The sequence below is a fragment of the Hippocampus bargibanti genome, linkage group LG04, assembly GCF_051943395.1.
Source record: "Hippocampus bargibanti isolate YZ-2025 linkage group LG04, ASM5194339v1, whole genome shotgun sequence".
Taxonomy (NCBI): Eukaryota; Metazoa; Chordata; class Actinopteri; order Syngnathiformes; family Syngnathidae; genus Hippocampus; species Hippocampus bargibanti.
Genome location: NC_142737.1, coordinates 1,184,784 through 1,212,500, shown reverse-complemented (window position 1 = coordinate 1,212,500; position 27,717 = coordinate 1,184,784). Strand labels below are relative to the sequence as shown.

Sequence of the window (27,717 nt, the reverse complement as noted above, 5' to 3'; positions counted from 1 at the left end):
TATAGTAAGGCGTTTTTCATGCGAAAAAACAACCATGTATAGTAAGGCGTTTTTCATGCGAAAAAACGACCATGTATCGTAAGGCGTTTTTCACGCGAAAAAACGACCATTTATAGTAAAGCGTTTTTCGCGCGAAAAACCGACCATGTATAGTAAGGTGTTTTTAGCCGAAAAAACGACCATGTATAGTAAGGCGTTTTAGCGTGAAAAAAACAACCATGTATAGTAAGGCGTTTTTCATGCGAAAAAACGACCATGTATAGTAAGGCGTTTTTCATGCGAAAAAACAACCATGTATAGTAAGGCGTTTTTCACGCGAAAAAGCGACCATGTATAGTAAGGCGTTTTTCACGCCAGAAAACAACCATGTATAGTAAGGCGTTTTTCACGCGAAAAAACAACCATGTAAAGTAAGGCGTTTTTAGCATGAAAAAAAAACGACCATGTATAGTAAGGCGTTTTTCACGCGAAAAAACGACCATGTATAGTAAGGCGTTTTTCACGCGAGAAAACAACCATGTAAAGCAAGGCGTTTTTAGCGTGAAAAAAAAACGACCATGTAAAGTAAGGCGTTTTTAGCGTGAAAAAAAACGACCATGTATAGTAAGGCGTTTTTCACGCGAAAAAACGACCATGTATAGTAAGGCGTTTTTCATGCGAAAAAACGACCATGTATAGTAAGGCGTTTTTCACGCGAGAAAACAACCATGTAAAGTAAGGCGTTTTTAGCGTGAAAAAAAACGACCATGTAAAGTAAGGCGTTTTTAGCGTGAAAAAAAACGACCATGTATAGTAAGGCATTTTTCACGCGAAAAAACGACCATGTATAGTAAGGCGTTTTTCACGCGAAAAAACAACCATGTATAGTAAGGCGTTTTTCACGCGAAAAAGCGACCATGTATAGTAAGGCGTTTTTCATGCGAAAAAACAACCATGTATAGTAAGGCGTTTTTCATGCGAAAAAACGACCATGTATCGTAAGGCGTTTTTCACGCGAAAAAACGACCATTTATAGTAAAGCGTTTTTCGCGCGAAAAACCGACCATGTATAGTAAGGTGTTTTTAGCCGAAAAAACGACCATGTATAGTAAGGCGTTTTAGCGTGAAAAAAACAACCATGTATAGTAAGGCGTTTTTCATGCGAAAAAACGACCATGTATAGTAAGGCGTTTTTCATGCGAAAAAACAACCATGTATAGTAAGGCGTTTTTCACGCGAAAAAGCGACCATGTATAGTAAGGCGTTTTTCACGCCAGAAAACAACCATGTATAGTAAGGCGTTTTTCACGCGAAAAAACAACCATGTAAAGTAAGGTGTTTTTCGCGTGAAAAAAACGACCATGTAAAGTAAGGCGTTTTTAGCGTGAAAAAAACCGACCATGTATTGTAAGGCATTTTTCACGCGAAAAAACGACCATGTATAGTAAGGCGTTTTTCATGCGAAACAACGACCATGTATAGTAAGGCGTTTTTCACGCGAAAAAAACGACCATGTATAGTAAGGCGTTTTTCACGCGAGAAAACAACCATGTAAAGTAAGGCGTTTTTAGCGTGAAAAAACGACCATGTAAAGTAAGGCGTTTTTAGCGTGAAAAAAAACGACCATGTATAGTAAGGCATTTTTCACGCGAAAAAACGACCATGTATAGTAAGGCGTTTTTCATGCGAAAAAACGACCATGTATAGTAAGGCGTTTTTCACGCGAGAAAACAACCATGTAAAGTAAGGCGTTTTTAGCGTGAAAAAAAACGACCATGTATAGTAAGGCATTTTTCACGCGAAAAAACGACCATGTATAGTAAGGCATTTTTCACGCGAAAAAACGACCATGTATAGTAAGGCGTTTTTCATGCGAAAAAACGACCATGTATAGTAAGGCGTTTTTCACGCGAAAAAACGACCATGTGTAGTAAGGCGTTTTTCACGTGAGAAAACAACCATGTAAAGTAAGGCGTTTTTAGCGTGAAAAAAAACGACCATGTATAGTAAGGCATTTTTCACGCGAAAAAACGACCATGTATAGTAAGGCGTTTTTAGCCGAAAAAACGACCATGTATAGTAAGGCGTTTTTCACGTGAGAAAACAACCATGTAAAGTAAGGCGTTTTTAGCATGAAAAAAAAACGACCATGTATAGTAAGGCGTTTTTCATGCGAAAAAACGACCATGTATAGTAAGGCGTTTTTCACGCGAAAAAACGACCATGTATATTAAGGCGTTTTTCACGTGAGAAAACAACCATGTAAAATAAGGCGTTTTTAGCGTGAAAAAAAACGACCATGTATAGTAAGGCATTTTTCACACGAAAAAACGACCATGTATAGTAAGGCGTTTTTCACGCGAGAAAACAACCATGTAAAGTAAGGCGTTTTTAGCGTGAAAAAAAACGACCATGTAGAGTAAGGCATTTTTCACGCGAAAAAACGACCATGTATAGTAAGGCGTTTTTCACGCGAGAAAACAACCATGTAAAGTCAGGCGTTTTTAGCGTGAAAAAAAACGACCATGTAAAGTAAGGCGTTTTTAGCGTGAAAAAAAACTACCATGTATAGTAAGGCATTTTTCACGCGAAAAAACGACCATGTATAGTAAGGCGTTTTTCATGCGAAAAAACGACCATGTATAGTAAGGCGTTTTTCACGCGAAAAAACGACCATGTATAGTAAGGCGTTTTTCACGTGAGAAAACAACCATGTAAAGTAAGGCGTTTTTAGCGTGAAAAAAAACGACCATGTATAGTAAGGCATTTTTCACACGAAAAAACGACCATGTATAGTAAGGCGTTTTTCACGCGAGAAAACAACCATGTAAAGTAAGGCGTTTTTAGCGTGAAAAAAAACGACCATGTAGAGTAAGGCATTTTTCACGCGAAAAAACGACCATGTATAGTAAGGCGTTTTTCACGCGAGAAAACAACCATGTAAAGTAAGGCGTTTTTAGCGTGAAAAAAAACGACCATGTAAAGTAAGGCGTTTTTAGCGTGAAAAAAAACTACCATGTATAGTAAGGCATTTTTCACGCGAAAAAACGACCATGTATAGTAAGGCGTTTTTCACGCGAGAAAACAACCATGTATAGTAAGGCGTTTTTCACGCGAAAAAGCGACCATGTATAGTAAGGCGTTTTTCATGCGAAAAAACAACCATGTATAGTAAGGCGTTTTTCACGCGAAAAAGCGACCATGTATAGTAAGGCGTTTTTAGCGTGAAAAAAAACGACCATGTATAGTAAGGCATTTTTCACGCGAAAAAACGACCATGTATAGTAAGGCGTTTTTCATGCGAAAAAACGACCATGTATCGTAAGGCGTTTTTCACGCGAAAAAACGACCATTTATAGTAAAGCGTTTTTCGCGCGAAAAACCGACCATGTAAAGTAAGGCGTTTTTAGCGTGAAAAAACGACCATGTAAAGTAAGGCGTTTTTAGCGTGAAAAAAAACGACCATGTATAGTAAGGCATTTTTCACGCGAAAAAACGACCATGTATAGTAAGGCGTTTTTCATGCGAAAAAACGACCATGTATAGTAAGGCGTTTTTCACGCGAGAAAACAACCATGTAAAGTAAGGCGTTTTTAGCGTGAAAAAAAACGACCATGTAAAGTAAGGCGTTTTTAGCGTGAAAAAAAACGACCATGTATAGTAAGGCATTTTTCACGCGAAAAAACGACCATGTATAGTAAGGCGTTTTTCACGCGAGAAAACAACCATGTAAAGTCAGGCGTTTTTAGCGTGAAAAAAAACGACCATGTAAAGTAAGGCGTTTTTAGCGTGAAAAAAAACTACCATGTATAGTAAGGCATTTTTCACGCGAAAAAACGACCATGTATAGTAAGGCGTTTTTCATGCGAAAAAACGACCATGTATAGTAAGGCGTTTTTCACGCGAAAAAACGACCATGTATAGTAAGGCGTTTTTCACGTGAGAAAACAACCATGTAAAGTAAGGCGTTTTTAGCGTGAAAAAAAACGACCATGTATAGTAAGGCATTTTTCACACGAAAAAACGACCATGTATAGTAAGGCGTTTTTCACGCGAGAAAACAACCATGTAAAGTAAGGCGTTTTTAGCGTGAAAAAAAACGACCATGTAGAGTAAGGCATTTTTCACGCGAAAAAACGACCATGTATAGTAAGGCGTTTTTCACGCGAGAAAACAACCATGTAAAGTAAGGCGTTTTTAGCGTGAAAAAAAACGACCATGTAAAGTAAGGCGTTTTTAGCGTGAAAAAAAACTACCATGTATAGTAAGGCATTTTTCACGCGAAAAAACGACCATGTATAGTAAGGCGTTTTTCACGCGAGAAAACAACCATGTATAGTAAGGCGTTTTTCACGCGAAAAAGCGACCATGTATAGTAAGGCGTTTTTCATGCGAAAAAACAACCATGTATAGTAAGGCGTTTTTCACGCGAAAAAGCGACCATGTATAGTAAGGCGTTTTTAGCGTGAAAAAAAACGACCATGTATAGTAAGGCATTTTTCACGCGAAAAAACGACCATGTATAGTAAGGCGTTTTTCATGCGAAAAAACGACCATGTATCGTAAGGCGTTTTTCACGCGAAAAAACGACCATTTATAGTAAAGCGTTTTTCGCGCGAAAAACCGACCATGTATAGTAAGGTGTTTTTAGCCGAAAAAACGACCATGTATAGTAAGGCGTTTTAGCGTGAAAAAAACAACCATGTATAGTAAGGCGTTTTTCATGCGAAAAAACTACCATGTATAGTAAGGCGTTTTTCATGCGAAAAAACAACCATGTATAGTAAGGCGTTTTTCACGCGAAAAAGCGACCATGTATAGTAAGGCGTTTTTCACGCCAGAAAACAACCATGTATAGTAAGGCGTTTTTCACGCGAAAAAACAACCATGTAAAGTAAGGTGTTTTTCGCGTGAAAAAAAACGACCATGTAAAGTAAGGCGTTTTTAGCGTGAAAAAAAACGACCATGTATTGTAAGGCATTTTTCATGCGAAAAAACGACCATGTATAGTAAGGCGTTTTTCACGCGAAAAAACGACCATGTATAGTAAGGCGTTTTTCACGCGAGAAAACAACCATGTAAAGTAAGGCGTTTTTAGCGTGAAAAAACGACCATGTAAAGTAAGGCGTTTTTAGCGTGAAAAAAAACGACCATGTATAGTAAGGCATTTTTCACGCGAAAAAACGACCATGTATAGTAAGGCGTTTTTCATGCGAAAAAACGACCATGTATAGTAAGGCGTTTTTCACGCGAGAAAACAACCATGTAAAGTAAGGCGTTTTTAGCGTGAAAAAAAACGACCATGTATAGTAAGGTATTTTTCACGCGAAAAAACGACCATGTATAGTAAGGCGTTTTTCACGCGAAAAAACGACCATGTATAGTAAGGCGTTTTTCACGCGAAAAAACGACCATGTATAGTAAGGCGTTTTTCACGCGAAAAAACGACCATGTATAGTAAGGCGTTTTTCATGCGAAAAAACAACCATGTATAGTAAGGCGTTTTTCACCCGAAAAAACGACCATGTATAGTAAGGCGTTTTTCATGCGAAAAAACGACCATTTATAGTAAAGCGTTTTTCGCGCGAAAAAGCGACCATGTATAGTAAGCCGTTTTTCACGCCAGAAAACAACCATGTATAGTAAGGCGTTTTTCACGCGAAAAAACAACCATGTAAAGTAAGGTGTTTTTAGCGTGAAAAAAACCACCATGTAAAGTAAGGCGTTTTTAGCGTGAAAAAAAACGACCATGTATAGTAAGGCGTTTTTCACGCGAAAAAAACGACCATGTATAGTAAGGCGTTTTTCACGCGAGAAAACAACCATGTAAAGTAAGGCGTTTTTAGCGTGAAAAAACGACCATGTATAGTAAGGCGTTTTTCACGCGAAAAAACGACCATGTATAGTAAGGCGTTTTTAGCCGAAAAAAACGACCATGTATAGTAAGGCGTTTTTTACTATACTTCACTATACATGGCCATTTTTCGTTAGGAATAAGACAGCCTTTCATTGTCCCACAATGGGGAAATTTACAAAAATGCCAAGGAGAGATGATGGGGTTTGAACCCAGGACGTCACACATGCGAAGCATACGCTCTACCACTAAGCTACGTGCCGATCAAGAGGGCATGAAGCGCCTTACTATGCATGGTGTTTTTTTGTGCTAAAAACGCCTGGTTTTAATTTATTCATCCATCTGCTATCTGGCTAGCTTGCTTTCTAGCTATCTATATATTCAGTATCTAGGTGGCTGGCTATCTAGCTCGGTATCTGTTGGCTATCGATTGGCTAGCTATCTAGCTTTCTATCTATTTGAGTTACTTTCGGGTTGTGTGATCGCTGGCGCGTGTGGCTGCCGCTGCTCACCTGCAGGAAAACGTATCCCGTGACTGTAAAGTGACCTTGAGAATTTTGAAAGGCGCTAATAAATTAAATATATTATTATTAAATAGATTCATATATACATACATACATACATACAAACACATACACGCACACACACACTTAAATACATACACACATACATACATACATACATACATCCACACACACTGCACTTTTTGTACATACATACATACGCCCACACGCGCACACACACACACACACACACACACACATACATATATACATACATACATACATACATACATACATACATACATACATACATACATACATACATACATACATACATACACATACACCCATCCATCCATACATACGTACATACATACGTACGTACATACGTGCATACCTACACACATACATACATACATACATACATACATACATACACACACACATACATTTATACACATACATACACATACATACGTATATACATACGTACATACATACGTATATACATACGTACATACATACGTATGTACATACGTACATACATACATACATACATACGTACGTACGTACGCACGTACATACATACATACATACATACATACACACACACATACATACACATACATACATACACACACATCCATCCATCCGTACATACGTACATACGTATATACATACGTACATACATACGTGCATACATACGTACGTACATACATACATACACACACACATCCATCCATCCGTACATACGTACGTACATACATACATACATACATACATACATACATACATACATACATACATACATACATATACACACACACATACATTTATACACATACACATACATACACATACATACACACACATCCATCCATCCGTACATACGTATATACATACGTACATACATACGTGCATACATACGTATGTACATACGTACATACATACATACATACATACATACATACATACATACATACATACATACATACATACATACGTACGCACGTACATACATACATACATACATACATACATACATACATACATACACATACATTTATACACATACATACACACACATCCATCCATCCGTACATACGTATATACATACGTACATACATACGTGCATACATACGTATGTACATACATACATACACACATACATTTATACACATACATACACACACATCCATCCATCCGTACATACGTATATACATACGTACATACATACGTGCATACATACGTATGTACATACATACATACATACATACATACATACATACATACATACATACATACATACATACATACACACACACATCTGGAACATCTCGCAGGTACGTTTTACCTTATGGCCTCCTTGTTTCCGCTGAGTTGGCGGAATCGTTTGTGGAGGTTTTTGATCTGTTCTGTGGAAACTTTTGAGACATACACACACAGAGACACACACACAGGTTGCAATGTGACAAATCAATGGCCGAAAAAAGACGATGAAGCCAAAGAAACAAAGATAAGGATCGCAAGGCATGAGGAAGTGACAACGAATAAAAAAGAAGTTCAAAGTCTGCGGAATTGCTTCAAACCTCGCCAAGCGCCGTATTACACTCGTCGCCCAACAAAACCAAAGACAAAAAATTATCATAAAAAAATAAGTCAGTAAAATCATAAATGCATACATGTACTTTCAAATATTTATTTCCTTATAATTAAAAAAAATAATTTTACATTGACATAATATAAAGTCATATCCACGATGAGTGTATTAGCCACAATAAAACATGGATGCTAATCAAACAAACTGCATAATAATAACAATAATAATAATAATAAGAAGAAGAAGAAGAAGAAGAAGAAGAAGAAGAAGAATACATTGTATTTATAAGCGCCTTTCAAAACTCAAGGTCACTTTACAGTCACAGGATCAGTTTTTCTGCGGGTGAGCAGCGGCAGCCACATGCGCTAGCGTTCACTCAACCCGGAAATAACTCAAATTAGATAGAAAGCTATATAGCTAGCCAATCGATAGCCAACAGATACCTAGCTAGATAGCAAGCCAGCTAGATATTTAATATATAGATCGCTAGATAGCAAGCTAGGCAGCCAGATAGCAGATGATTGAATAAATTAAAACCAGAAAAAGAAAGCTAGCGAGATAGCAAATACATCGCCAGCTAGATAGTTAGCTAACTAGCTAGATAGCCATATAGCTGATAAATAGCCAGCTACATAGCTAGCCAGATAGCTACATAGCTGTCAAATGTAAGATTTGATAAAGAAATCAACATCTTGACAAGAAACATTCACTTCATCATTTCAACAAAAATATTCAAAAGCGACTATTCAAAAAGTCCCTGGAACCAAAAAAAAAAAGGTACAGTTTTGCATCCTTTTTGGTTGTTGTTGTTGTTGCAAAATGTTATTGTATTTTGTCTTGCCTTACTTACACCCGCTCTTGTCCGCCAGCTCCTCGTAGCGCCGCCGCTGCTGCTCCTGCTCGGGACGCGCCTGCCAGGACCCCATGGCTGCTCGCCGACAGTCTTGGCAAGCAAGTAAAGTCCCGTTCCATGGCTCCCCCTCCCCGTCCCCCGTCCCCCGTCCCCGTCCAACTCCTACCGAGTCCCTCCCTTCCACTCCTTCAGGGTCCTAAGTCCATCCCCCCTCCGGACAGGATGATGACAAACCCAAAGGGAAAAATGGATTTTTTTTAATTGTTTTTTTACAGTGATTTACAAACCCCTTGACTTACGAACTTAAAGGACAACCAACGTCTCCGGACAAGTTGTGTCCATAATTTGTAAAACGGCTTCAAATGACTTCTACTGAGCGTATTTTACAAAGATTCCACCGCATATAGCTCTATTTGACCTTTTAAGACTCGCGCTGAATATTCAGGAAGTCTTGTTTTTGAGTTGGTGACGAGTCCTCACCCGACGTCACTGAAGGAACGCCCCTGACCGAAAAAAAAAGACACATTGTAGCAGTCCTTCCGTCACGTCAATGTATTTTGCTGTACTTGTTTGGTCTGAAAACCTCATGTTGCACCAAAAAGCCACCAGAAGAGGGCGACCAAGTTCCATGGAATATTTTGTGTAGTTTTAAGGCTTATTTAGTAGAAAAATGATGTTTTATGGGGACCTGGGAACAGATTATTCTCATTTTAATGGTTTCCTATGGGAAATTAATTTTTGGGATACACACTTTTCGCCTTACACGCTCTGTCTGGGCACCAACCAAGCAATAAAACAGATATTTTTAATTGATTCTCCTTTCCATGAACTGATACATATCTGTTAGCTATCTAGCTAGCTTTCTATCTATTTCAGTTATTCCGCGTTAAGTGAACGCTGGCGCGTGTGGCTGCCACTGCTCACCCACAGAAAAACTGATTCTGTGAATATAAAGTGACCTTGAGTTTTGAAAGGCGCTTAGAAATGAATCGGAATCAACGACATCATACGCACGCCTACCATCGATCAGATGAAGTATCCTCAAAACACGGCAATAGCTTGCTATCTAGCTAGCTGGTGATCTGTTGGATGTTTATTGGCTTGCTATCTATTGGCTGTCTGTTAGCTATCTCGCTGGCTGGCTATTAGATATCTATCCGGCTGGCTAGTTAGCTATGAGCTAGCTGGCTGGTTAGTTGGCTATCTATTGGCTAGCTATCTATTGGCTAACTGTTAGCTATCTATCTAGAAGTCTGTTTTTTTTTCTTTGTTTAGGCCTTCTCCCCAAAAATTGGACCATTCAAGTATTCAAATATTCCAAACTTATTTATTGATGTTCTTGGTGGTCTGAAAAACATCATTTTAATCAAAAACAATGACAACACAAATTCTAACATTACCGGGAAGTAAAAAAAAAATACATTGATGTCAAATGAACTCATTGACTGCCAGACGATGTGCAAAAAAAATGTCCACTCCAGTGCCAGGGTTGTTGTCATTTTCATTCAAATTGAAGAAGCCACAGAATATTGTTATTTTAGGACTACATACACATTCAGTACAGCATTAGAAACATTATACTTCTTTCATAAAAAAAAAAGTTACTTCCTAAATGATGTGTCTTGAGTTATATGAGCTTGAAATGAGGGCAGCTGTACAATACAATGCAATCATATTATTTATATAGCACTTGAACACCAGCTGAAGCTAGCATGGAGCTAACAAACCGCTAAGATGGAAAAAAATTAGAAATGCCGCCCCTTGTGGAAAAGAAACATTGCCAGAGGTTTGACCATCGCTTTAAGGCCATGAATGAGTTAATATTTTTGATTTTGCCTATTTTAGAAGAGTGAAAACATTGCGGCCTTTTCGGAGGTTGCTCAGCGCGTTACAATTTGGAGTCGGCGAACTTGTCGTCGGTTTGCTCGTGGTTGTGCGTTCGGAAGTGCGCGTTCAAGAAATACTTGGAGGAAAAGCTCTGGTTGCACAAGGCGCAGATGAAAGGTTTTTCACCCGTGTGCCTTGCCATGTGCGTGACCAACGTCACCTTATGGGTGAATTTGTCGCCGCAGATGGAGCAGGCGAACGGTTTCTCCCCGGTGTGCGTTCTCATGTGCGACGTCATCTGCGACTTTTGAGTGCACTTTTTGCCGCAAACGGGGCAATCGTAGCGCTTGTCGCCCTCGTGCGTTCTCGCGTGCGACTCCAGGTCGGACCTTTTGACGAAGATTTGGTGGCAAACGGGGCAACCGAAGGGTTTCTCGGCGGCGGCGTGGGATCTCCTGTGGCTGCTCCACTGCTCTTTTCGGGAGAATTTTTGGCCGCACTCGGCGCAAACGTAGGGTTTCTCGCCGGTGTGCGACCGCATGTGCTTCCTCAAGGTGAACCTGTACGAATACTTTTGGCCGCAAACGGAGCAGGCAAAAGGTTTCTCGCCAGTGTGCGTCCCCGTGTGCGCGATCAAAGACACCCTGTGGCGGAATTTAGCGCCGCACACCCGGCAAACGTAGGGCTTTTCTCCCGTGTGCGCCCTCATGTGGATGTTCAAATTGTGGCGACACGTTAAAGTTTTCCCGCAAACGGGGCAAGTGCAGTTTTTGACTCCCGTGTGCATCCACATGTGCGTGGTCACGTAATCCTTTCGGATGAATCTTTTACCGCAAACGGGGCAGCTAAAAGGTTTGAAGGCCGCGCGATGTTTCCCGTGTTTCTTCTGTGAGCCTTCGCCGTCCCCCGGATGCTTAACGGCGCTCCGCTGTGGTTCTCCCGCAGCTTGGCAAGGTGGCGGTGACGCCGTGTGGGTATCCGCCGCGACTGCGTCGGCGCTTTCGTTCGCTCGCTCTCGGCCATCTTGGTTACCGTCGAGAACGAGCGGTGGTGATTTGCTGATGTCGACTTCCTCCTTGACGACGACGACGGGATGCGGATGGTTCGGCGGTGGAGGACCGATCATCTGCTGGACAGCTGCGGGACAACGGTGACAGACCCGGAGAGGTCAAAAGGTCATCTGTGCTTGCCTGTCAAGTACACTCGCAAATTCCCAGAGGCGCCGGGGGAAAACTCTTCCGTGGTGAGTTCAGGTGCGTAAATATTCTTGGCCATCGTTATGACGTTTATCGAGCAAAATCGCGTGCGAGTGAGACCTCGGGCTAGCTTGTCTATTAACTAGCTATCTGGCAGGCTGGCTATCTGGCTGCCTATCTGTTTGGCTACCTAGCTGGCTATCGATTTGCTATCTATTTGCTGTCTATTAGCTATCTAGCTGGCTATCTAGCTACCTATATTAGATATCTAGCTAGCTATTAAATATCTCACTAGCTATCTATTAGCTAGCTGGCTATCTAGCTAGGTCTCTGTTGGCTATCAATTGGCTAGCTAGTTAGCTTTCTATCTAGTTGAGTTACTTCTGGGTTGAGTGAATGCTAGCGCGTGTGGCTGCCGCTGCTCACCCTCAGAAAAACCAATCCTTTGACTGTAAAGCGACTGAGAGTTTTGAAAGGCGCTTATAAATCAAATATATTATTATTATTATTATTATTATTATTATTATTATTATTAGCTATCCGTACGCCACAGGTGTCAAAGTCAAGGCCCGAGGGCCAAATCTGGCCCACCGCATCATTTTATTTGGCCCGCGAAAGCAAATCAAATTTGTGAAATTTCATGCTCATCTATTGAGATAGCAAGCGAGCTAGCTAGGCAGCTAGTGAGCTCGCTATCTTTCTATTCACCTGCTACTCCCTTACATCACAGGTGTCAAAATCAAGGCCAGGGGCCAAATCTGGCCCGCCACCTCATTTTATTCGGTCCACAGAAGCAAATCAAACGTGTAATTTCATGATGAAAGGATTGTCGGGTCTTCAGACACTTTTTTTTGGTTGTTTCCTTTCCTCTTCCTTTCATAACTTTGCTGCTGTGTTACTTCAGGGTAGCGTGAACACTGGCACGAATGGCTGCCACTGCTCACCCGCACAGAAAAAAATCCTGTGACTGTAAAGTGTCCTTGAGAGTTTTGAAAGGTGCTTAGAAATGTATTCTTATTACTATATTTAAAAAGTGAAGCAGAAATGATTTGGGGTGCCACAAAGCTTCTTTTTGGTAGGACACGTAGATTGCAGCGTATAGCTCCATATAGCTTCTAGCTATATGGAGCTTTAGCACATGCTATTGCTAAAGCTATTAGCGCTTATGGCATATGTGATTGTAAAAAATAAAGTCAAATAATTATACTGGGGAAGTCAACTAAAAAAAATAGCCCCAGCAAGGTGGATGTCGGGATCTCAAATTATTGGACAAATATTGACAGCCACATATGAAATGGAGAAACAAGTAAATGCTGGAACCGCAACACCGGTGAGCATTGGCGGAAACACAAATCGAATTGATGCCAAATCCAACCAACCTGGGATGCTCCACAGCATCGGACGAGCCCGGGCGGCGGCTTCCAGTTGTCGTCGTTGCCTTTCGTTTTCCTCTTTCGCGCGACTAAGTCGCTCCTCATACGACGCCAAGTTGATTGCAAACAAGCCGCAGATTTCATCGGCGGCCTCGCTCAGGCGCTTCCGAACGACATTTTTCAGCATATTTGTGGAATTCTCGTCGCTTTTGTTAGCGTCTTCTGGGATTGAAAGCTAGGTTGACTTCCGGTTTCTTCTTCTATGGTAGCGTTAACGGAAACGCCTCGGTCGCCATCTTGCGACGCTACAAGCGAGTCAAACGTGGAAAACACAATTCATCGGTTATTCACCAATCCCCGACCTTCTTCTCGCCAAAGCGTTTTCGTCTCTGATCAGCAGGAACGATTTTTTTTTATTTCAGGAAACAAAACAAACAAGAAAAAAGGGTTGCTTTCATTTTGGAATTTTGATTGAAGACTTGCGGTAGAATCTTACGGAAACGCCTCGGTCGCCATCTTGCGACGGTACTGGCGAGTCAGAGAAATGTGGAAAACATAACTTAACGGTCATTGACCATTTAAGGACCTTCTTCTCGCCAAAGCGTTTTCGTACCTGATTAGCATGAACAATGTTTATTCATTTATTTCGGGAAACAAAACAGACGAAAAGTGCGTTCTTTTATTTTCGAATTTTGATAGAAAACTTGCGGTAGAATTTAACGGAAACGCCTCGGCCGCCATCTTGCAACGGTACTGGCGAGTTAGAGGGAGAAACGTGGAAAACAATTTATCGGCTATTCACCAATCTCCGACATTTTTCTCGCCAACGTGTTTTCTTCTTTGATCAGTAGGAACGATGAATTTTTATTTATTTCAGAACCAAAACAAAATTAAATTTTTGGGTGGGGGGAATTTTGATTGAAAACGGAAACGCCTCGGTCGCCATCTTGCAACGGTAATGGCGAGTCAGAGAGGAACGTGGAAAGCACTTATCGCTTATTCACCAATTCACGACCTTCTTCTCGCTAAAGCGTTTATACCTGATCAGCATGAACGATGTTTTTTTTTTTTTATTTCGGGAAAGGAAACAAATAGACAAAAAATGTTTTACTTCTTTTATTTTGGAATTTTAATTGAAAACTTGCTATGGATAAACTTAAACGAGCCTGTGAGTTTTGGGTATTTTAGATGCCATAAAATGGTTTTCAGATGTCAGTTAGGAAACAAAAAAATGGTGTTGAATGTCCTTTAAGTGAGTCAGTCATTTTTAGCGACAGGCCACAGTTACGGTTTCCTGTGGGGGCGGGGGGGTATGAATTTGGGGAAATCATGCTAATGTTTAAGCCCCTCCACATATTATAAAAGAGCGCACAATAAATTAATAAATAAACTAGTTTTCAAATCTGAAGTCAGGAATATTGACTGTTATTGTGATTGACATGGGACAACAAATCTGCCGAGACTTGAATGTGAGAATCTAGTGGTGCAGTTGGATTTCAGAGAGACCCTCCGTCCAGTCTTGAATGGGCTGCCGAGAGACTTGCCCGTTGACGAGTTGTGCCTCCCTCCGCCTGGTGTTCTTCTCCCTGCTGTGTGTGCGTCTGCATGTGCGCAGTCAACCTGCTCCTGTCGGAGAAGCACTTTGCGCAAAGGGAACAAGCAAATGGTTTGTCCCCCGAGTGGACTCTCCTGTGTCTAGTCAATGAGACTTTCTGAGCAAAAGCTTGGCCGCAGAGGGAGCAGCCGAAGGGTTTTTCTCCTGTGTGGATTCTCACGTGGGTCACCATCAGTGACTTTTGAGAGAAGGCTTTATGGCAAAACGAACAGGCAAAAGGTTTCTCTCCCGTGTGTGTGCGCGTGTGCATCACCAGCGTGACTTTCCGGGCGAAACTCTGGCCACACAGCGAGCAGCCGAAAGGTTTTTCGCCCGTGTGCATTCTGGTGTGCGACACCAAACTCGCCTCCTGGAAGAAGGTTTTACCGCATACGGCGCAGACAAAGCCTTTCTGCCCCGCGTGCGCTTGCACGTGCGCCGTTAGCGCCACCTTTTGAGCAAAACCTTGGCCGCACAGCGAGCAGGCGAAGGGTTTCTCCCCGGCGTGGATCCTGCCGTGCGCCACCATGTTGGGCTTGTGGGCAAAGCGCTTGCCGCAAAAAGAGCAGGAAAACGGTTTCTCTCCCGTGTGGATGCGGGCGTGAGATTCCATGTTGACCTTTTGCGTGAATCGTTTCCCGCACAGGAAGCATACAAAGGGCTTTTGGCCGTGCTGGCGCATGTGCACCTTCAGGTTGTTCTTGTACGAGTAGCTTTTGCCGCAGACGGAGCAGGAGAACGGTTTTTCCCCAGTGTGTGCCACCGTGTGCGCCATCAGCGCCACCTTCTGGATAAATCCTTGGCCGCACACGGAGCAGCGGAAGGGTTTTTCTCCCGTGTGCCTTTTCATGTGGAGGGTCAAATTACACTTGTAGGCGTAGCTCTGGCCGCATAACGTGCAGGCGAAGCGCGCGCACCCGGCGGCGTCGCGCTCGGCGCGCTTTCGGGAGGGTTTGGACGCTTTGGGGTCATCGGGTCGCGGGCTTCCGCCATCTGACGACTCACCTGCCGCCGCCGCATGGGGCGGACCATCGTTACCCTTTGGCGCCTCTACGTTGAGCTCCTTCTCTTCAACGTTAACAGGAGGCGTGAGCGCCACTCGGCCGCCATTCGGACACTGGACGTCTGCGGAAGAAAGTGTCAAAGTCAGTGGCAAGAATTTATCGTCACAATTTGCTTTGAGCAAATATCAGTGGGCTTTGTTGACCTCCTTGTAGAGATAAATGACATTTTGAAAAATTAATTTGCGGATGCAAACCACAAATTCAACTAGAGAACTTTTTAAAAGTAGACTTTTATGAAAAAGCAACTTTTCAAATTTTATTAATTTATTTATTAATTTCTAAGCTATTTTATTTTTATAATGGCATCCAATTTGTGGACACTATTCACAGTATCTTATTATTGTACGCATTTTACCAAACAATTTCACTTTAAATCAGATGTCATCAAAAACACCCAAAAAAGTATACAAACATTTTGAAAGACAAACAAAGTACAGGAGCTGCTGTAAAGGCAGCCGCACTTAGGGCGCCATCTTAAAGTCAAAAGAAGAAAAACAAACTGAATAAATAATATGACAATCCATCAACGACCATCACAAAGGCAAATAAAATCACTTTATTAAACAGTACAGTTTATTTCTTTAATTACAATACAAGAGCATATTTATGATACATAAAATATGGTATATTTTGTGTAGTTTTAAGGCTTACAAAGTAGAAAATTGTGTTTTTTGGGGACCTGTGAACGGATTATTCTCATTTTAATGGTTTCCTATGGGAAAATATTTTTTGAGATACACACTTTTCGCCTTACACACACTTTCTGGGAACCGATTAAGCTGTATTTTGTTTTTCTACTTTCATTCCTTTCATAACTGCTGCTGTGAAATGTAAATTTCTGCACTGTGAGACTAAGAAAGGCAAATCCAATCCAAATCCAATTCTCTCTTAAGCACTTTCTGTACCCTCTTTATTGCATGAAACAGTTTTACATGAACGAGAGGATCAAAGTGTCCTTTTCACCAGTGGATCAAGGAATGTGCACGTGTACTACAAGCTAAATGTTGAAAGCAAACAGGAAGCTGTAGCATCCATTGGCGAAAATTGATTGTCTCACATCTCCTGTCCCACGTAAATCCGCTTCAATTCCAAGCCGCGACAGTTCCAATCGCAGCTATTTGTCATAACCTGTACTTATTGGGGGCTAATAAATGCAAAGGGACAACCGTTTACACACTTTGTAAACAAATGTGTTCCTAATATCACATTAATTTACATTACGGTATTTTGTTTATATTATGTGAACACACGATGTTAAATGTACTACCAAGCGTCTTGTTACAGGAGAGGCCAAATGCATTTTTATTGATCACGTTTATATCTTCTCAACACTAATTGGGAAACAAATAAAAACCGCTTTAATAATCTCAGAAACTATTGACATTCTCAAACGATCACTACGACAAATTCACAATGTGCCGTCACTGTTGTCAACCAAAGCTTGGCAGGCCATATGGCGTCGCTGCGGCAACGGACGGAAGGAAACGAAAAAAAAGCATTTGAACCGCTCGAAGAACGGAATAAGAATGCGAGCGAACAGACCTTGAACACGTCGAGTGGATGAATCAACTTTGCGATCGTCTCCGGCTGGATAAATTTGTTTTTTGGACATTTTTTCCTCCCTAATATCTTCTTATGATGTCACCAGCACTTTTGTTTTGCTAACTTGTCCGCCATACTGTCGTTTCCGGCTTTTTCTTCTTCGGTGGTGCTTTGAGGGAAACTGAAGCCGCCATGACACGACGCGGCGCCATCTTGCGACGGGATTGAAGCCATCTTGCAGCGGGATCGGAGACAACAGGAAAGTCAACGAATTCAAAGTAAAAGAAGAGACGTAGAGACTATACGTCTCATGACTCTACGGTAGAGTCACGATAGAATAACGATAAATGGATGGATTTTTTTCTGTCGTGAGTTTTCTTATTTTATTAAGTGTTCTTTGGCAAAATGACAAATGATTGCCTCCTTCAAAAGTCCCCAAATGACACCATGGCATTCATCACACCACGTCTGACCTTCTCCCACTCGGTGGCAGCCATTTTGCTCCCCTGTAATTCATCTTTCGTCCGTCATAAAAGAAAAAAAAAAGCACACTGGAGATGGAGGAGGCTCTGGAGCGGTAGTGTGTTAACCTTGTGATCATGTTTCACTTCATTGTCTCCTTGCTCACGGTAGAAAAAAAAAAAACCTCAGTCGCATCACTGCGGCCATAAAAGCTGGACCACAAATTGGATTTGAGACCCCCAGGAATCGCCGCTGCCCTGTGCTTTTTTCCTTTTCATTGTACGGTACAGTATACTTACCTATGTGGGCATGTATGCTCATATTTTTTTAATGATTAAAAACATGAATCAACCCCATCCATGGGGTAAACTAAGATTTGCACTCCGGTGGGAAACGTGAGGGCCACCGTGCTCTATATATTAGAAGACACGCATGCGCACACGCAAAAGCTCACCTGCTGTCACGCCTCGGGCGCTTTCTACCGCCGCATCCGCTCACAAATTCCCAGACAAACTGTATTCTCCTAAGCTACGTCCTCCTGAAAAAGTATTCAAGTATGTACTGCGTCAACTAGTGAAGAATTGAGTTCCATTTTCCTAAAAGAAGCATTTGCTTATAAGACAGCAAAACCCTTCACTAAATCGCCACGGTGGTGTGAGGTTTTAATTTGGATCGTCCTTACAACACACTTCTGAGATTGTTACCACATAGGCTTAGTTATGCTGATGAGGTGATACCAGAGCAAATGGGGCAATCAGGCCAGTCGTAGACCCCATAATCAGTCAGGACAATAGATAGATAGATAGATAGATAGATAGATAGATAGATAGATAGATAGATAGATAGATAGATAGATAGATAGATAGATAGATAGATAGATAGATAGGTAGGTAGGTAGGTAGGTAGGTAGGTAGGTAGGTAGGTAGATAGATAGATAGATAGATAGATAGATAGATAGATAGATAGATAGATAGATAGATAGATATTTTCCCCATGCAAACTACGTTATTTTAAGTTCCATACAAACTACATTATCATAGATGCATATTGCAAATTTGCCCATTGTGGGACGAATAAAGGTTTTCTGATTCTGATACAGTACATCTGAGTAGCATAGCCCTACACACTAAACTATGACAAATTTCTGTCCCTTGCCAACTATAATCGATCATTCTATCCTGTATTCTTTTCATGTCACAGTATATTCCCACGCGTACTACAACATCCCGCATTTTACTCCACTGAAAACTACAGCGTTTCACATTTACCTCTGCTACAAACAATACGTTGTTCCAAGTCGCACAAACTACGTCATTTCCCATTTCATTCCGCACGAAAACGACATTCTGAGATCGAATAATGACATTCCCGCGCAAACTACATTTGAACTCAGGCTAATGTTAGCATAAAACTGTATGTTGAAGATCAATGGTTGATCTTCTGCTTGATTCGACTCCTGCGGAGGAAATTAAGGATGAATTATTCCATGCATCATTACTTAACGCTGATCTAATTTAACATAGCGCGCGCGGGCACAAACACATGCACGCATAGCTGGCAGTTATGCGGGTGTGACAAACGTGACAAATGAGTTCATTAGGGCACTTTAGCTTCAAAAGATAACCTTTCCTCAAACGCAAATAGCTCGTTTGGGCTATGCAGCGCGCCTAATTACTTTCCCGTTCACACTACATGCGAATGGGAAGCCGTCATCTTAGAATAATAATAATAATAATAATAATAATAATAATAATAATAATACATTTCATTTATAAGTGCCTTTCAAAACTCTCAAGGTCACTTTACAGTCACAAGATAACATTTTCTGCGGGTGAGCAGCGGCAGCCACACGAGCCAGCGTTCACTCAACCGGGAAGTAACTCAAATAGGAACTCAAATAGAAAGAAAGCTCACTAGCTAGCCAATAGACAGCCAGCTAGATAGCTATATACTATTAGATAGCTAGCCAGGCAACTAGATAGCAAATAGATACATTTGTTCATTTTTGCCATCTCCTTTCTGACTTTCAATGGTAATCTAGCTAGATAGATAGCTATATTGCTATTAGATAGCTAACCAGATAGCTATGTCGCTATTAGATAGTTAGCCAAGCAACTAGATAGCAAATAGATACATTTGTTCATTTTTGCCGTCTCCTTTCCGACTTTTAATGGTAATCTAGCTAGATAGATAGCTATATAGCTACTAGATAGCTAGCCAGGCAGCTAAATAGCAAATATATACATCATTCTTGATTGTGTTATGCTCTACTTTCGGAAATATTAGCACCTTCCGTTCAGCCCCCCCAATCTGTGACAAAGCATTTTTCTTCTCACCTTCCCATTGGCTTCTGTTGATGGATGACTTCATTTACCGCAAATCTCTCAAGAGCGGGACAATCGCCTTGTGTGATGAAGTGCGAACACCTGGAAGGGAGGCGCGTGCGCATAACAAAATGGCTGGCGTGTGCGCATGGCGAAAAAGCTCCATAGGGGGTTGGGGATGTTTAGGTGGGGGGGGGGGGTCCAAAGAGTTGGATGTGCTAATAAGAGCGACATATTGCCTTGATTATCTTTAGCGAAGGCGGCGAACGTCATCGGAGCCGCCTGCGTCGTCATAGCGACGGCAAGCGGCTGGTGGCGACATTTTTTTTTTTTTTTTTTGGTTCGCCGGGTTGGGAGTCGAATGCGGGCTGTCCACGTCGATGCCTGTTCAGTTCTGCCTCAAAATGACACCCGTCTCGATTTTTTTTAAACAAATCAAAAATATGAAAAAGAAATGTGCTATTATGCCAACCGGAAAAAAAACAGATGGAGAAAAAAAATGTCCATTTGGAAACAGATGCAGCAAAATCGCGCGCCTGTGTAGCTTGCTACCTAGCTGGCTATCTATTTGCTGCCTATTAGCTGGATATCTGGCTGGCTATCTATTTGTTGTCTATTAGGTATCTATCTGGCTAGCTGGCTATCTAGCTATTAGTTATCTAGTTAGCTAGCTAGCTATTAAATATCTCACTAGCTATCTATTAGCTAGCTGGCTATCTAGCTAGGTATCTGTTGGCTATCGATTGGCTAGCTAGTTAGCTTTCTGTCTACTTGAGTTACTTCCGGGTTGAGTGAACACTGGCACGTGTGGCTGCCGCTGCTCACCCGCAGAAAAACGCATCCTTTGACTGTAAAGTGACCTATAGAGTTCTGAAAGGTGCTTATAAATCAAATGTATAATTATTATTAGAAATTAATTTCAAAAACACGTCAAAACGATACCAAAGTTGTCATCCGCTATGAATAGCAATGAGATGAAATTGTTGCCATGGCAGCCATGGAGTCAGCCAAAATGATTGACGCATTGACGGAGCAGATTTGTCACAGAAAAGATCCAAATGAACCCGACGACATTATTTATTGCGACAGAGATTCATCCAAAAATAATAATAATAAAATAACACGCACATAGAAAACAAACATTCCAATGAACAATCCAGATGAATTCTATTTACAAAATAGCGCAAAAAAATGTGGGGGAAGGGCTTTTGATTTCCTCCAGCATAAAAAAAGAGGAAAACCCCGCCCCCCATTGATGAATTGGACTTTTAATATTTTTTGAGAATTTCTTTTTACCAACGTGTACGCAAACAATATTATTAACTCATTCACTGCCATTTATGAATTTATTCGGGAATTGAAAATAGGACGTAGAGCGCCATTCCCAAATTTGTTCGGGGTTTGTTTTTTTTTTTCTCATGCTTGGGTGGCGATAAAGCGCTGGTCAGACCTCTGGTAAGGTTTTTCCTCTTCCACAAGAGGGCGGTACTTCTATTTTTTCCATGTTAGCGCTTTGTTATATTTATAATATATTTTTATTAAATTATAATTTATAATATAGTTTGTATTTTGTACATCCGCCCCCATTTCAAGCTCATATAACTCCAGACCCATATCATTTAGGAATTAACTCTTTTTTTTCTGATGAAAGAAAATAGTCTATGGTTACTTGAATGTTTATGAAGTCCTAAAACTCAATATTCTGTGGGTCATGGAATTTGAGTGACAATGACATTCATTCATTCATTGTGTATTTATTATTTATGTATGCATTATTTATTTATTTTCAGTCTATTTATTAGCCTTTTTATTATTTATTATTTTTTTAACTTATTTAGCCATTTATTGCTTTATGTAGTTGCCTGTTTATTAATTTATTTATATATTACTTTATTTATCTGCCGCTGCTCACCCACACAAAAAAAATCCTGTGACTGTATAGTGTCCTTGAGAGTTTTGAAAGGCGCTTAGACATGAAATGTATTATTATTATTATTATTATTATTATTATTTATGTACAGGTAACATCTGACTTACGACCGAGTTCCATTCCGAACAAACACTCGAAATCCATTCAAAATGTTGAATAGAGACTCGGAGGCTAGCGCGTTGCGGTGCCAGGCGTAGCATTAAAAAAAAAAAAAAAGGGTTTGGAGGTCATGGTCGTAAGTACGGGTGGTCGTAAGTCGAGCTGGTCGTAAGTCGGATGTTACTTGTATTTATTTTTTTAGCTATCTGACTGGCTAGCTATCTATCTAGCTAGCTATTAGCTATCTGACTGACTGGCTAACTATTAGCTATCTGGCTAGCTAGCTATCTATTGGCTATCTGGCTGGCTAGCTATCTATTGGCTATCTAGCTGGCTAGCTATCTATTAGCTATCTGGTTGGCTGGCTATCTATTAGCTATCTAGTTGGCTAGCTGTCTCTTAGCTAGCTAGCTCACTTTCTATCTGAGTTACTTCCGGGTTGAGTGAACGCTAGCGCGTGTGGCTGCCGCTGCTCACCCACATAAAAATTTATCCTGTGACTCTAAAGTGACAAACCCTGGCACTGGAGTGGACATATTTTTGCACATCGTCAGGCAGTGAATGAGTTTTTAAAAAACAAACATTTTCTTAGCGTTGGCTAAGATGGAGGCCGGGGTGGTCTAGTGCACCGCTGCCTCTTGGAGCTTGTGGGGGGAGTCGGGGTCGTCCACCGGTGCAGGCGGCGGCGGCGGTGGGGGCGGGGCTTCGTCACTGAAGAGGTAATACGGCGGCGTCTGGCGAGCTTCGATGATGAGCACGCCTTCGGGGGAGAGCGAGGCGAACACCGTCAGGGGGTCCACGTCCGTCGGGATCCTGCCGGGTGAGCACATGAGAGGGGGGGGGGGGGGGGTTGGTTGCCGGGGAAACCGCGACATTGCGTCACGTTAAGCATAAAATGTGTCAGAGTAAGAAAAAAAAATCACTTGTCATTTCATTTGTCAACAGGTTGGAAGCTTGGAGGAAAATTTGTGAGAAAAAAAACATTTGATAAATGAAAGAAAAAATTCACTGCCATTCACAAATTTATTCAGGAATTCAAAATGACGTGGAGAGCCATTCTACAATTTGTTAAGGTTTTGTTTTTTTTCTTGCTTGGGTGTCGATAAAGCACTGGCCAGACCTCTGGCAATGTTTTTCCCTTCCACAAAATTACAATTAAAATTAAAATTACAATTAAAATTACAATTGAAAGAACACGATTAAAATTAAAATTAAAATTAAGAAACAAATCAAATTGAAATTAAAATTAACATGTTTTTTTTTTTTCGTTTCCACAAGGGGGCAGTATTTCCTTTTGTCCATGTTAGCGCTTTGTTACAGCTTTACCTGTTGTTAAAGCGCCATATAAACCAGGCGTAAGGTTTTACTCAGGTTTCCTCCCGCATTCCAAAAATGGGCCGGAGGGCTTGAAAAAAAAGTTGGAGAGGAACATCCGGGAAAAGCCTTTGCCAAATAAGGCCGCGGCCGGCCGGCCCACACGATTCTGCCCGGCAGAATCAGCCGACCCCGAGACCCTCGTCACAGGAGAGGGCCAACGAAGGGAGTGTCAGACGCTCCTCTCCAAACCTCACCGTAGTTATTTATAGTCGTGACTTGGGGGTGGGGGCGACCACGACGGACGGAAGGGACGTGTGTATGTGTGTGTATGTATATATATATATATATATATATATATATATATATATATATATATATATATATATATATATATATATATACAGTACAGTAAAGTAAGTGGACAGTAAAGTCTTGTTATATTGATATCGGTTATATGGATAGTACTGCTTATTACGATACTATTTCTATGAACGCAAGGAGAAAATTTACATGCCGCAGGATTGGATATATCGATAGTCTGGTTATATCGATATTTTTTCCGACTCCCGAGAATATCCATATAACGAGACTTTTATATATATATATAACGAACACACAAACACTTCTGCACTCACTGTATCTTCTTGGTGAAATTCTTTGTGACGATTCCTCCTTCCTCTTGCTTCTCTTCATGTTTTCCTGTCGGGAAGAGGACAAATCAATACTTGAAGAAGACAAAAAAACACAGTCGGTGTTGATCTCTCTCTGGTGTGTCTTTTTTTTTTTGGTGGGGGGGGGAGGCGTTGGTTATTATAATAATAATAATAATAATAATAATAATAATCATCATCATCATTTCAATTCTAAGCACCTTTCAAAACTCTCAAGGTCACTTTACAGTTATGGGATAAATTTTTCTGTGGGTGAGCAGCGGCAGCCACACGCGCCAGCGTTCACTCAACCCGGAAGTAACTCAAATAGATGGAAAGATAGCTAAACAGCGAGCTAAACCGCTGATAGATAAGATAGATAGCCAGCCAACTAGACCGCTAATAGCTAGCTAATATGTTATTGTAAAGTGTCCTTGGGTGTTAAGAAAGTCGCTTGTAAATTAAATGTATTATTATTATTATTAATTATTATTATTATTATAAAAGATAACTAAGGTGAGCGATTGGCCTCAGCTTCCCCCCTTTTCTCGCAAGCCTCGCTTGATGTCTTCCGTATCTGTCAGCGCGGCGAGCAGCTGCTAAATGTCAAGTGAGCCGCCAGCGACGAGCGGATTCTCAGGAGGATACTCGCCTCGGCCGCCATTTTTGTTTTGAGCGAGTTCCGTCACGGCGGAGTGAGAGCGCACATTCCAAAGGTGCTGCGTAAACGTGTTTCTGGAAGCTTCATGTGTCGCCTACGGGATCGTGATTGACAGGAAACAACAACTTCACAACACAATTTCATCCTGGAAGTCTAAAGCTAATAGATAGCCAGATAGCCAACAGCTAGCCAGCTAGACAGTTTACAGCCAGTCAGATAGACATCTAACAGCTAGCTATCTAGCCAACGGATAGCAAATTAATAGGTAATAGATAGCCAGATAGCCAACAGCTAACCAGCTAGACAGTTTACAGCCAGTCAGCTAGAGAGCTAACAGCTAGATATTTAGCCAACGGATAGCAACTAAATAGCTAATAGATAGCAAGATAGCCAACAGCTGGCCAGGTAGACAGTTTACAGCCAGTCAGCTAGAGAGCTAACAGCTAGATAGAGAGCTAACAGATAAATAGCAAATAGATAGCTAGATAGCCAACAGCTAGCTAGCGAGACAGTTTACAGCCAGTCAGCTAGACAGCTAACAGCTATATAGCTAGCTAACGGATAGCAAATAAATAGCCAGATAGCCAAAATATAGCCAGTTTACTGCCAATTGTAATGTGACATGAGTTGTTTTTAAGGAGGATGAGCTAAAAAACAAAATGGCCGACTTGCCACACATTTTCCCGCGAGGCTTTTTGGTGGGACTACGCCTAACGTACAAACATACCTATAAAAATTCATGATATACTCAAATATTTCCCAAATTCGGTCAAAATCCGACGACTTTTGGACTGTTGCTACTCAACTCGCGTCTTTCCGCTTCTCCCCGCAAGCTGTTGCTACACTTTTAGAATGAATCTCGAGACGCCATTCGCTGACAGCTGCTGACTGAACCACCCAACTGGCATACCATAAACACAAAGTAATGGAAGGGGGGCCGGGGAAGGGTCACTACAAGTCACCATAGCGTTCAACGTCCCCGCGTTAGCGACCTATGACAAAGTACGACCGAACATGACAACTGTCCAGAACATTCTGGCCTACGCGTTGACGGCAAGCCGGGTTTTATTTTGTTCAAGTCAGCTCGGTAGCCGCAGGAGGGTTCCGGGAATGCGCAACAGGTGTGCGGGTAACAGCAAGAGAGGAATTCGGACTGTACGACTGCGAATGAAAAATCGTTCGGCGACGGATGTAAAATGGCCGCCAGGCAGATTTCATGGAAATCCGCATGGGAAAAAGTCAACAAAGTGGCCATGAAAACAAAATCAAACCAAAATAGCATTTCAGGAAAAGAATTGGCGCAAATTTCATGAAATCCGCGCGGGAAAAAAATAGCATTTCACGAAAATAGCATTTCACGAAAATAACATTTCACGAAAAGGATTGGCGCGCATTTCGTGGAAATCCGTAAGGGAAAAAAATTGCATTTCACGAAAATAGCATTTCAAGAAAATAAAATTTCACGAAAATAGCATTTCAAGAAAATAAAATTTCACGAAAATAGCATTTCACAAAAATAGCATCTCCCGAAAGGAATTGTCGCAAATTTCATGGAAATCCGCAGGGGAAAAAAATAGCATTTCACGAAAATAACATTTCACAAAAATAACATTTCACGAAAATAACATTTCCCGAAAGGAATTGTCGCAAATTTCATGGAAATCCGTAGGGAAAAAAATAGCATTTCACGAAAATAAAATTTCACGAAAATAGCATTTCACGAAAAGAATTGTCGCAAATTTCATGGAAATCCGCAGGGGAAAAAAATAGCATTTCACGAAAATAACATTTCACAAAAATAACATTTCACGAAAATAACATTTCCCGAAAGGAATTGTCGCAAATTTCATGGAAATCCGCAGGGGAAAAAAATTGCATTTCACGAAAATAACATTTCACGAAAATAGCATTATTCAACATTTTGAATGGATTTCAACATACGACCACTTTGACTTACGACTGTTTGGTCGTAACGGCACACGGTCGTAAGTTGGATGTTACCTGTATTTATTTTGGAATTGAAAAAAATGACAGATGACAAAATCACCAAGGTACAATTTGGTTTCCTTTCAGGATTTTTTTTTTCTAAAAGGCAAACTTAATCCGCAAATATATTTGGGCGTTGGAGGGGTTGAAAAATAAAGAAAACATTGTGCGACCAAAGCATTGACGCAGAAATTGTCTATTTAACAAGTCACGATTCTCCAACGAAACAGCGACAAAAACAACCGCAAAACGGGCAAAAATATGTTGTTGTTTTTTTAAAGATGGAGGTGGGGGGGGGGGGGGCTCACCTGACACTTCCACGAATCCCTCTTTGGTTTTAATGTTGAGCTCTTGCGCGTTGAAACTGTGCACGTTGACGCACACTTTCCACGGTTCCCCGGCGGCGGGGCAGGCGGCCGGCGAGGAATCGCCATAACGGCCTGCGCCGAACAGCGACGGCCCCGCTTGCGAGCGCCGGCGTTCCGGAAAAGCCGACCTCAGCCCGCTCCCGAAGGGTGGCGTCGACGCGCCCAGGCGGGAGCTCAGCCGGCCCGGCCGGGCCCAACCGGGCCAGTCCATGGACAAATCGTCCGGGAAGGACGGCATCCCAAAATCGTCCTCCGATAAGAACCGTGAGGCCATTGACTCTCCGAAGGGGTCGCGCGGGAACCTCTGCCGCCCGCCGACCGTGTAAAAGTCTCCTTCCGCCATGTCCGATCCAAGTTAACAGAAGCTCGGCGACTTGTCCAGCGCCGTCCACGTCCACTACACACACACACACAAAAAAAGGGATCCAATGGCCCACCCCCTTCCCTGGGCTCTCCTTTTATAGCCTTTCTCCGGAACGTGCCGGGGGAGTGCGCAAGAGTGTAAAAAAAACTTTCAAACTGTCAGGAGAAAGCG

The 27,717-nt window shown here is 41.5% G+C and overlaps 5 protein-coding genes across 8 annotated transcripts in view; 1 reads left to right on the top strand and 4 right to left on the bottom strand.

The window, feature by feature from the left end:
- tesca (tescalcin a) overlaps window positions 1–8,909 on the bottom strand; it is a 15,651-nt gene extending 6,742 nt beyond the window's left edge. For 2 of the 3 annotated variants that reach the window (XM_088993448.1, XM_088993449.1), the window contains exons 1-2: window positions 8,787–8,909; window positions 7,691–7,760 (exon numbers count right to left, since the gene is read on the bottom strand). In XM_088993448.1, coding sequence (XP_088849574.1) covers window positions 7,691–7,760; window positions 8,787–8,862 — 146 coding nt within the window. In that variant the 5' untranslated portion in view covers window positions 8,863–8,909. The remainder of the gene's footprint in view (window positions 1–7,690; window positions 7,761–8,786) is intronic. The other variant, XM_088993450.1, reaches the window with a different exon arrangement.
- Window positions 1–11,674, top strand: part of fbxw8 (F-box and WD repeat domain containing 8) — a 32,024-nt gene extending 20,350 nt beyond the window's left edge. The window contains exons 12-13 of one of the 2 annotated variants that reach the window (XR_016114616.1): window positions 8,806–8,891; window positions 11,562–11,674. Coding sequence is in view for 1 of the 2 variants with exons in the window: in XM_088993443.1 (XP_088849569.1) it covers window positions 8,806–8,815 (10 nt within the window). In the remaining variant the exon portion in view is untranslated. Of the gene's footprint in view, window positions 1–8,805; window positions 8,944–11,561 lie in introns of those variants that run through there. The other variant, XM_088993443.1, reaches the window with a different exon arrangement.
- On the bottom strand, window positions 10,053–14,020 carry LOC148898646 (uncharacterized). Its single transcript, XM_088993447.1, has 2 exons — window positions 13,192–14,020; window positions 10,053–11,753 (listed from the first exon to the last, which is right to left on the bottom strand). The coding sequence occupies exons 1-2, from the start codon at window positions 13,370–13,372 to the stop codon at window positions 10,678–10,680; spliced, it is 1,257 nt and encodes a 418-aa protein (XP_088849573.1). The 5' UTR covers window positions 13,373–14,020; the 3' UTR covers window positions 10,053–10,677.
- Window positions 14,021–14,148: 128 nt separating this feature from the next.
- LOC148898645 (uncharacterized) lies at window positions 14,149–18,672 on the bottom strand. Its single transcript, XM_088993446.1, has 3 exons — window positions 18,302–18,672; window positions 17,386–17,619; window positions 14,149–15,904 (listed from the first exon to the last, which is right to left on the bottom strand). Exons 2-3 carry the CDS (start codon window positions 17,453–17,455, stop codon window positions 14,682–14,684), a joined length of 1,293 nt encoding a protein of 430 aa, XP_088849572.1. The 5' UTR covers window positions 17,456–17,619; window positions 18,302–18,672; the 3' UTR covers window positions 14,149–14,681.
- A 2,532-nt stretch (window positions 18,673–21,204) lies between these two features.
- hspb8 (heat shock protein family B (small) member 8) lies at window positions 21,205–27,597 on the bottom strand. Its single transcript, XM_088993451.1, has 3 exons — window positions 27,123–27,597; window positions 24,153–24,216; window positions 21,205–23,013 (listed from the first exon to the last, which is right to left on the bottom strand). Exons 1-3 carry the CDS (start codon window positions 27,523–27,525, stop codon window positions 22,821–22,823), a joined length of 660 nt encoding a protein of 219 aa, XP_088849577.1. The 5' UTR covers window positions 27,526–27,597; the 3' UTR covers window positions 21,205–22,820.
- Window positions 27,598–27,717: the final 120 nt, after the last annotated feature.